The 11133-nt window shown below is 46.1% G+C and overlaps 1 protein-coding gene across 2 annotated transcripts in view; it reads left to right on the forward strand.

The window, feature by feature from the left end:
• The window catches only part of REXO1 (RNA exonuclease 1 homolog), a 46537-nt gene extending 35412 nt beyond the window's left edge, over positions 1-11125 (forward strand). The window contains exons 12-16 of one of the 2 annotated variants that reach the window (XM_006027170.3): positions 3524-3634; positions 4515-4630; positions 5274-5412; positions 8368-8488; positions 9201-11125. In XM_006027170.3, the coding sequence (XP_006027232.1) occupies positions 3524-3634; positions 4515-4630; positions 5274-5412; positions 8368-8488; positions 9201-9289 (576 nt within the window). In that variant the 3' untranslated portion in view covers positions 9290-11125. Of the gene's footprint in view, positions 1-3523; positions 3635-4514; positions 4631-5273; positions 5413-8367; positions 8489-9200 lie in introns of those variants that run through there. The other variant, XM_025208297.1, reaches the window with a different exon arrangement.
• Positions 11126-11133: the final 8 nt, after the last annotated feature.

The following is an 11133-nucleotide window of genomic DNA, read 5'->3' on the forward strand; positions in this document are numbered from 1 at the left end:
GGGGGGGAGGGGTGGGGGGGTGGTCTTGGAACCTATAGGTGCTGTTTGCGTGTGAGGAGCAAGATGCAGGAATTGAGGCTCTAGTTTTCAGAGAGAGCAAAATGCTGTTTCCAGATGTTTAGTTCATTTAGATGACTGGCAGATTGTCTTCCCCCAGTCCCCACATGCACTGTACACATAGAATCCCAGCCCTGGCCCATAGTACCTGTCTTGGGGAAGGAATGAGAACGGGTTTATAGAAACCTAATTTCTCTGCATGATTCTGTACTGCTGTTTTGGGCCATATACAGAGGCAAGCATGTGTTTCCTTGCTATCAACTCTTCCGGCAAACCAATTAGGTTGTTACCTGTCTCCCGTTACACTGTAGGCATAGTTTAGGGACAGGAGTGGGAAAATGCTGGTATCTAGTGGCCAGTCTTTGCAACCATCTGCTTCATCCCATGTAAGATAAACCTGATGCATGTCTGTGGATGTACTTTTAGCAAAAGGCAAGTTTAATCTTTTACTTTGAAATGGTTGAAGCATCATGCAGTAGAAAGGGTGTTAGAATATTACAATAGCGTAACTAGGGTGTGGCAGCCAACGCAGCTGCCCTGGACGCTGACTGGGGATGGGGAGAGAAGTGAGGGATGGCCAAAAAACTGCTCTTGTAGCCATGCAGTTATGTGGTGTGGCAGCAGCCAGAAGCTGCCCTGCCCTGGGCACCTGGCTGCATTGTTACACTTCTATTACATCTCACTCACCTGTATTATTAAAGCCTAATCTGTTACAACGTGGGGCATTGCTGCATCTTAATTGTTTGCTTTATGCAAACCAGCAAGTTTTCTTTGCTGTGCTCATCAAACCTCAGCTGGCTTTGATTAGCATGCACTTATGCACCTTCTTCAGCTTTTGAGCTTTTCACACCTTGTCACCCGGCCGAATACTAGATATAATTTAATTTCTTGTTGGGGCAAAGAGGAGTAGGCGAGAGAAGTATAAGGCAATGGTATATGGCAGTGGTCTTATACTGGGGCCATGTTTGTGGGCATGAAGTTGGCAAAGTAAGGATGAAAGCTAAGCTAAGCAGAGGCCTACCAAGTTATCGAGGCCAGCAGAACTGGGTGGATATACCCACGTAATCATTTTAGTGTTTTCTGCTGACTTTGTAATAGCTATTCTGAGCTAAAACTTTTTGACCTTAGAGCTATAGTTCAAACTAAAATTATTGTTACTTAGACAAGAATTGGAAAGAATTTTTGAAGTACAGAAGAAGTTGTAGATGTTGCATGGAAGGCAGGAATACTTCTTGAAGCCTCATGTGGTCATTGTGTCTGTCCCTTTTCTCCTCCCCCATACATGATTTGGTTTTGAAGTGGGGGAACTTTATTTGCAGTTGCTTGATTTCCTTGCACAACTGTACATTACCGTTTCAAATTTGTTTAACGTTTTAAACCAGTGAGGTTTGAAGTTATTCATAACATATCCAGTTATAATAGGGAGGACATGGAGTAGCTATCCATGCATGGGATAAGAGTATAATTAATGCATGGAAAAAATCTGAGGGATGAGCTGAATCGGGGGGTCTCCCAACTTTTGAGCAGCTGGAAGCTGCACACTAGGGGTGTGCAAAGTGGGCCCTATTCGATTCTGTTCTCATTCAGCCCAAATCAGGGGACAGTAATTTGATTTGGATCACTGTCTCTGATTCAATTCAGCTGAATCCAGATCTGAAGATTCAATGCTGATTCGGAGAATCAGCGATTCGGACATAGACACAGCTTTAAAAGTTTTTTCTATATACCTTGAGGTAGCAGGCGTGGCCCATGAATGCTGTGATGCTGGGGTGCATGGAGCGTCCTACAGGAGTGCGGGTGGCTTCTCTACATGCTCAGTGGTGACCCCAGAAGTGGACCCCCATGCCTCCTTGGCTCGGCGATTGGCCACAGGTGGCACCCGGGCTCCCAGGAGGCACCACTTGCCGAGCTGAAGGGCGCGGGGGTGCTCCCCAGCACCCTCCCCAGCAGACCTGAAAGTGCTTCTGGTCCACTTCCAGGTCTGCTGCTGAGCGTGCTGGGGGGCCCTCCACACTTCTGTGGGATGCTCCATTGCACCCCAGCGTTGCAGCATTCACAAGCCCCTGCTACCTAGAGGTATGTAGAAAAAAACATTTAAAGCTGTGTCTATGTCCAAATCTTTCCGAATCTCTCCAAATTGATTTGGAGGGTTCCGATTTGATTCGGCGAGATTAAAGGATCCTTTGATTCAATTCCACTGAATCAGACCAAATCTCCGCTGAATCGAATCGGGGACGCTACTGCACACCACATGGACTCCCCAGCGCCTTTGGGCAATGCCACATGAAGCAGAACCCAGAGGAGCGAGGGGGAGCCTGGAGACCCCAGCAGCAGGGGCAGTGTCGGGGATGTGCACCTGGGTGGTCATCTTAAGCCATGAGTTAACCCCTGGTGGGCTGCATGCGGCCCGTGGGCCACAAGTTGGACAGCCATGATCTAAACCTTAAAGTTGCAGCTTGAAGAAGTTTGGTGTGGAATTTGCAGGTGCAAGTTTTCTTGGGTAGAAAGAGAGCGTTACTTGAGATCCCTCCCTGCTTGCACCTGTTCCAGAACGTGCATCGTGTCACTCGGATGTGCGCATTGACAGAGATGCGTTGTTAGATGCGCTGATCAAAGTGTTCCAGGCAGGTGTCAAGTTGTGGCTGCGCCTGGTCATCTTTGCTATCTTGGTAAAAATCCTTTGAAGCAATAGATAGGGACCTACTGAACTCCGCGGGTAGGAGGGGGAAAAAAAAACTTACTGAAAATTAAAATGCTGGCTCCCCAGAGGGAACACTTTAGTCCTCACGGCACTGCGGCAGCCTGCCGGGGCAGGATGGGGGGTAGGGGCTCCTGGCAAGATGGTTTCCCCCTGTGTTCTGCCCACAAAATCAGTGGGCAGCTGTGTCGAATTAGGCAGGTTCCTAGCAATAGAGCACTGCGTGGTGCTGCAGAATACCTGCATTTCTCCAATGTGCTAATGCCCAATGATATAGAAGCAGATGGGCACTTGTGGACCCTCAGTGTTGCATTAGAAGAAGTGTTCTTGTGTGTTTTTCATAGATTCATAGATCGTTAGGGGCTGGAAGGGACTTTGCAGATCGATCGGGTCCAGCCTTCCAGCTCTAGGCAGGAAGACAACTAGGGTTAGGTGACCCCAGTGAGGTGACTGTCCAGTCTCCTCTTGAAAACCTCCAGGGTAGGTGACTGCACCACCTCTGGAGGGAGTTTATTCCACAGTGTGGACACCCTGACTGTTTGAATTCATTGCTTTATAACCTTGACACTGGATAGCACTCTGATGGAAACCTTTACCCAATAATCCTATTTCTAGATGTTGGCAATGTAAAGAGCATGTCTCATTTGAATCTGAGATTTGATGACTACCACTTTAGAAAGTAAATTTTGTGGGTCTCATTTCTGTCTTGTGTGGGGATATCAAGCAGACTCTTTTGTCTAACTTGTGCTTGTGTTTTTCTTTCCAAAGCAACATGTCCAGGATGGGCGGAAGGAGAGCCTTGACGGTTTTGTGAAGACTTTTGAGAAGTTGCCTACCACTGATGGCTATCCAGGAATCTTTGCGTTAGACTGTGAAATGGTGGGTGTCTGGGACCATGAGTCCAAATACCAAACAGGGAATACACATATGAAGTAAGACTGGCAGCAGGCAGCAGGTGATATAGGGTACCTTGCAGTAGTATACTGAAGGAGAGGTTTGTTTCCTCTCAATAGCTTCCCTCCAAACCCTGGAAAGCTTGTACCAGGGAAAAGCTGTTCGTAGTAACTTGTTCGGTAGCATTTGGCATCCTCCTTGTTGGGAGTCTTACCTGTCAGCAGCAGGCATGGCATGTTCTGGCCTCTTATCATAGTGAGCTCTCTGATCCTGTCCTTTGAGAAGGGTTGTGATATAACTGTTTAGTAAAAGCACACCTCTTCAAGATGGCAATGCAGCAGGTTTATTTAACATGTTGGTTATACATTGTAGGTGTCTTCTGTGGAACTCTTCTTAATACCAACCTTGCTGCTTTGAATAGTTAACTTCCCCCTCTCTCCTCTACACTGAGCTCTAGAGAGCAGATAGTCAAACTCCTCATCTGTAGGCCACACTATAGGACAATGCATCCTAGAAACTCAGTGGAAATTCTTTCACTGCCATGTTTAGTTTTGAATTGGATTATTTGTTAGACTGCTTTGATACCCTGGCCACAGGATGTTTTAACCTTGTACTGAATGGCTGGAGACATTTTTAGTTGCTATTAGTATTTAAGGTGATAAACATCCTTGAAAAATAGCAGTTAAATTGGCTAATGGGCGCCAGTGTTTTATAGCCAGCTTTGCTGCCAGCATCCAGAAGATCTCTGCTGCCTTGAGGAATATAGGAGGTCATGTAAATACTGAGAGATGGACTTCAGATTCCATGCTCATGCCAGCGAAGTAAGCCTTTCTTCCTGCTCTGTTGTCGTGTTTGGTTTTGACAGTGTTACACCAAGCAAGGGCTGGAGTTGACGAGAATAACTGTGATCAACTCTGACCTGAAAGTGGTCTATGACACCTTTGTCAAACCTGACAACAAAGTGGTGGACTACAACACCAGGTAAGAATAGCTCTTTTCCTGGGTGGCTGGAGTATGGCCAGAGCCATTAAGGTGTTATTTCACTTTGCTTATTGGGGAGATTTTTAAATAAAAAAGGGCAGGTTGTCTTTATGGCTGCCCTCCCTTAGCCTGTCAGCACTGCTTCTTGGTTTGCTGGCTAAGTGATAATGGGGTACTAATGGGGTACCCTGGCCTTTCCTTACCAGCAGCTACATTTGCCACATCTTTAGCCAATAGGTGGCTATTAGAATTTGAAGCCTGAAAAACCGTCTACTGCAAATTTGGTAGCCTTCCTGTGTGGAGGGCATAAAGGGTTCCCTTTGAGTCCAGGAATTTTTTTCTGTGCTAAATACTGTGTTAGCTGCTCAAGTGTAGCATTCAGTGGTTCATATTGTAATGGAGAAGCAGTCCTACTAAAATATTCCATCACATAGAAGCATTAATAGGTGGAGACGTAACATGGTGTGCGAGCCGCCTTTTGATGCTCTAAATACGAACGATTGGGTTTGCCTGCTAATAGCTTTGTCTTCAGTGTGACCTCTGATACTATAAAGCGTTCCTTGCCCTAAGTGCTATGGAGTGTCTATTAAGTGGAAGGCTTTTCTCTCTACTGAAGAAAATGCCCTTTTTTTTTGCATGGTAGGTTTTCAGGTGTGACGGAAGAGGACCTGGCGAACACAAGCATTACTCTTCGGGATGTCCAGGCTGTTCTACTGAACATGTTCAGTGCAGACACTATTTTGATAGGGCACAGCTTGGAAAGTGACTTATTTGCACTAAAGGTAACAAACCCTTTCCGTCCCACCCTTTCCTTTAATCTAAATTTACAACTTCATCTGATTTTCTTTCCTATCACTATATGCCTAATCTGTCTTATTTTTTTTTTTAAATAAATGTGGAGATAGGTTGGAATTTTTTTCTTTGAGTGAAAAGATTTCACTGGATCCTTGTCTGAACTAGCTGGAGGTTGATGAATGGCTCAGCAGGTACAAGAGGGATAGGAGCAGCTTCTCATATGACTCCTGACTTGTAACAAATGATATCTTTTAATTCCCCACCGAATGGATTTGTCTTGAGGTTGATTTATCGTGAGGCAATTTTGGAGTGTAGTCTAATGAGTTGGAATACAAAGCCAAATGATTGTTGGTATTCTCCAAAAGTCATTTGCCACTAAGTCCCTCCTGTGAAGTGTAATTTGGAAGGTGTCACTGTTGTAAAGAAAAAACCTACCATTGCCTTTGGCACTGAATGGTGTCTTCGGTGTACTCAGCAGAGAAAACAGGGATTGTGGGAACCATGTAGAGGACCATCATCTTACCTATAGAGAGGTCTGCAATGTAACCATGCTGGAGGTCATCTGGGTCTGTCCCTTTAAACCAAGAGTGAATTTTTTGACCAAAAATGGGTGTATAGCTGGAGAAGACTAGAAGTTAAGGTTCTGGGGCTCTGTCTCCAGGTTTCTGTTGATTTGCTGTGTAACTTTAAGCAAGTCATTTTAATCTACTTATCCTAGGTGCTTTATCTGATCCTTTATCTGACCTGAAGAAGGGCACTTGATGCTAGAAAACTTGCCCAACAACTTTTACCAGCTATACAGCTAGTCCAGTAAAAGATATCACAAAACGTCCTTGCCTTCTCTGGCCCTCATTATCCTAGTGTCTGGATGCCCCAGCGTCTTTAATGTATTTCGCCTTGCACACCCCCTGTTATCTCTGTTGTATAAATGTGAGACGGAGAGAGACTGGCTTGTCCAAGGACACAGAGGAAGTCTGGCAGGGCAGCAGTTGAACTTGGGTCCAACCTGCAATTCAGTTCCATTCTTCACACTTTCTTTATCTATGTTACTTTATTTGATAAAGAGGTAACCAGAGGGGTGCTGGGAATCATTAGCATGTTAATATCTGCAAAATGCTTTGCCTTCCTATAGCAGCCTCCATTCCAGGATCTCAAGGAATTAATAATCATAATAAAAAAAATATTTACTGTTTCGTCAGCACATTATGGCTGTGCTGGCCCGTTAAAGTCATTATTTTCTTTTAGCATCACAGAAGCTGCCAAGAGAACTAACCCAAAAGCAATATAGCGGAGCATTATGGTCAGCACAGACAGTGTAAAGTCATAATCTCTGAAGGCTGTAGCAGTAAAGACGACATCGTGCTAATGGCTATGGCAAGCTTCAAATAGCAGTAGCATTTGAGTCTTATATTTAAAGCTATATTATCCTGTTTCTTCAGTCTCCCTGATCTACATCAGTAATTATCGTTCTTCTTGGGCTGATGCCAGGCGAGTCTGCACTGGAGAGGAGATTATCTATAATGCTTGGCAGTTTTACACTTCAAAGAGCGCAGCAGGTTGTTTCGATTAAGCTGCAGCTGTTCTATAGCATTTACATAGCTCAGCTAGGAAACTATTAACAAGTTAGTTGCAAGTTGTCATGCAACATTAGCTGGTACCTAGGAGAAGTAGGGGACAGATGGGAGGCTGACAAGTCAGAAGTCCTGCCTGAGTCATCCTGTGTCATGGGACTGCCCCTATGGCCAGTTGCACAAATTAACCTCCATCTCAGGGCTGTCAAGTGCATAGTAAATGTAAGCCCGTACTGTTCTAAATGCACTTGGGCCAGAGCATGACAGATCATGCTGGACTGAACCTCTTGACTATCTGCTCATTATCCTGTCTCCAGCAGTGCCTAGTACTGGAGGGTGAATCCCTTGCTACCATTCTGTGCCTAACAAATGAACATTATTGCATGCGACTAGGAGGCAACTCTCTCACCTTCATGTTGATTTGTTTGCAACCTGAAGCATAAGATCTATTTACCCTGTTTCATCCAACATTAACTACAGACGATCGTTGTCTTCGGTCAGGCTGGAGCTGTCGCAGAAATCAGAAATTTGGGAAAAGTCCAGGACTCCTGTGATGCCACCTGCCATTCAGTCAGAGAGGGGAATGCATAAGACCTTGAGAAATATAGTTCAGTAAGGGATGTTGGCCTATAGGGACAGATGGGGACATCAGTTCTCCAAATTGCAGTTTCCATGAGGCAGTGTACTACAATAGTGAAATGTACTTAGGAAGGTAATTGTTGAACTGTTGTAAGGATCCTTGATCTTTCCTCTAATCTTCCTTTTCTCAGGGCCCATCTACTGTTTGTAGCCTAATGATCACTAAAAATGACTAGACCAAAATCATTGCCTTAGATTTGGAAAAAAAAAACCCTCTTTCCACCCATGTTCTCTCTGCGAATGGGTATGGTCATTCATTTTAGTTTGAAGTGCCAGTGATTCTCTTCCAAAGAGCCAGTGACATCTTAGAAACCAATGTCTCTGTATATCAAAGAGACAAAATCTGTTTTCATGGAGTTGTGGCATGCCACGGGTTAAATACTCTTGCATTTCATGTCAGATCATTACCATCGTGGGCCCAGCTCTAAGTGGACTAGCCCGTCTGTTCTTATGGTGGAGTTTTGCTGTCTGAAGGGAAATTGGATTTAAGCAGCTTTGAATTTTTGCAGCGATTTATGCATTTTTCTTTGGGCAGGTGTGTTGCAAAGCACAGAACCAGGAGCAGGTGTGTGTGTGTACTGGGAAGGGGTAACCTCCTGTAAAACTGGCTTGGTGGGAGCTTTGTGGTGATGTCACTTAAGGAGCTGAAGGCTGAGCAAAGTGCTGCTTTAATCCTTGTTCATAACACTTAGAGGAGAGCAAACAACCGCATATTTTTCCCTCTCTCTCCAGTTTATCCATTGCACAGTGGTGGATACATCGGTCGTCTTTCCCCACCGACTGGGCATGCCTTACAAACGAGCGCTTCGGACGCTGATGGCAGACTACCTCAAGCGCATCATCCAGGACAATGGTGAGACTGCAGAGAGTGGGGGGATGTGATAGCCTTGATTTCCTGGCTAATTCCACCTAGGTGCCAGGTCTCTGTTCCTGCCTATCCCTCTGCCCTTCTGCTCCACCCATGCTTCCTTTTACCTGATATTTGACAGTAGTATCTGCATTTGGGCCTCTGTTTTGGTAACTACTGTACAAACTCATAGTTGAAGTCCCTGCTTACAGACATTTCCAAAGGCTTCAGGCTAGTGATAACTATTGAGAGGTATAGCAAACAGGCATTGCTGCTGACCTGGGGAGTTTGGCTGACACTCCATTCTGTTGGAGGTGGGTCCCTGCTGGTCTGTCTGAGAGCAGAAATTCCCAGGACCAGCACCGTCCCTGTGCTGTGTTTGTGCCTTCCCTGGGAGACGGCCCCTGAGGCCTATGTGTGAAACTTGGTGCCTGGCATAGCAGGCAGCAGGGATCTGCTTGACTTAGTGCAGAAGAACTGGCACTCCACAGCTTCGTTTCTCTGCAACATCCTTGATACCACAGCCTGTGTGGGGATGATTTGTAATGATGCTTGTGGGGTAACAGCGGGGAATTCTGAGTCCGCAAACTCACAATTCCCCTTTCTACTGTCCAGTATAAACTGAACTGCTTGCACGTACTCCAGAGTCTTTGCATTGGGGCATAGGCTAGGGAGCCTGTCCCTTCTGTGTCCTGAAGCATTTGTTTTTCATTCCCAGTGGAAGGGCACGACTCCAGTGAGGATGCCAGAGCTTGCATGGAGCTGATGATCTGGAAGATCAAAGAAGATGCGAAAGTGAAGCGATGACTCGTGCTCTTTCTCTCTCCTGTTCCTCCTTCACCTCTTTGAAGCAGTGCAATAAATGCTCAGAGTAACACTGTTCACCTGTACCCAGCAGCATGCATATCCCAGATTCCCCTGTGCACTTGTAGGTATCTATGAAACTTAGAGACTGCTGCTGGCACAGTGGAAGGGCATGGGGGGCACTGCTTGCAGGGTTCACATGTCCAGGTAGTGGCTCTCTGATCCTCTCGGCTTCACCAGAGGGATGTTCTGTGAGGCAGTAGTTGCCTTGTGGGCACAGCAAGGCAGCTTTGAGTAGCATAACTAGGAAGCCTCCTTATTCCGTAGGAGAAGCTTTTAGAGGCCCATTGGATACAGCTGACAGTACCTTTCTGTGATGTGTAGATCACTTTTTCTTGTTTCTAACTTATTTGGAGAGTTGCACAGCTTTTGCCTCCAAGTATTGAGGCAAACAGTAGCTGGAGGATGGGGAAACAGACCAAGGGAGGCTGTGAAACAGGTGATGCTATGTGATCTGTGGAGAAGGTGGTGAATGGAGAATCAGGTCAGCCAGAGGGGGTCTAGAGCAAAGACCCACTGCAAAGGAGAACGCCAGCGTGGGAGGAGATGCTGTCTCTGAAAGGCAGTGAAGTAGAACAGCTTGGCTCGGAGGAGGGAAGGGGGTTGGCTTTCCTTGAATGGCGGTAGCCCCACAGATCGTCCTAACAAATGCAGGTCTCAGTGTGGATCTCAGATGGATGACCAGCAAACTGGAAGGTGTAAAAGCCACAAGTGTCCACACTCCCCAGACAGCAAGGAGTCCATGGCTGCTGGCTTTTACACAACCCATTTTTGTGATCAGCAGGAGGTGGATAGGATAGCAAGGAAAGATTTGAGGCCATGGTATAGCGTATGGCTGTCAAGGCAGGAGGCACTTGTTGAGGTGGGGTGCACTGTTAGGGGGCAGTTTGTATTCTGTCATTGATGCCTTTGTGATATCTGGCAAACACCCCTTCTTTTACATCCTCTGGGTGCCTTGGTATGACGGTGTCAATTGACCCCCTCTGCTCACCCCGCCCCCTCCGCAACAGTTTGCCAGAGTCTTGGTCATGGTTGTGTGTCAGGAGTGAGGCTTGGGGGCTCAAAGGAAGAGCTGGATGCTGCTAGGATTGCTTGTTACTGAATATGCAAACATCAGGGGCTCCCTGCAGACAGATCTCTTCTGCGGGCGGTTTGTGCTGACTTTAGCAAGGTTAAAGCAATAGGTGAAAATAATGTTTTTATTAAAACTGGTTTACACAAATTGGGTTTTTAAATACCCACAGTTGTATCTCTTCTCTATCTGTCCCCCTTTGCATAAACATGTTTCTGTGATGTCTCGGTATAAATATTATGCAGTTATGAATGATGATGCTAAGGCGGCAGTTCAGGTAATAGAGGCTGTGGTGCTCCGACTTTTTTTGTGTAGCATGTTGACGATGCCCCTTTTTAGTTTTGTTTGTATTGGGGATCAACCAAGCCTGGGAGAAAGTCCTTGTCTCAACACCAAATCTTTTTTGCTCCTAGCTGAGGTCGGAGCAGCAACAGAACCCAGATGTCATTGGGTTTTGGGAGGGCAGAAGATAGCCTTAATAGCATCCCCTTGACTGGTGAAATGACACCAAACAATGGGAAGCTGCTTATCCTACATGTGTTTGGTTTGTTCCAGGCCTCTCCACTCCAGTGGGTGTACTGTAGGGCGAGGAACCCCTATGTACATGCCCAGGGCCTTTCCTCCAGTGCTGACCAATTTGAGCCTTAACCTACGGTCCCAGCGAAGGTGGAGCAGGTCCGTGGTCAGGTGACAGCATGGTACTGTGCATTACAAA

This window comes from Alligator sinensis, unplaced genomic scaffold (genome assembly GCF_000455745.1).
Source record: "Alligator sinensis unplaced genomic scaffold, ASM45574v1 scaffold103_1, whole genome shotgun sequence".
Lineage (NCBI taxonomy): Eukaryota > Metazoa > Chordata > Crocodylia > Alligatoridae > Alligator > Alligator sinensis.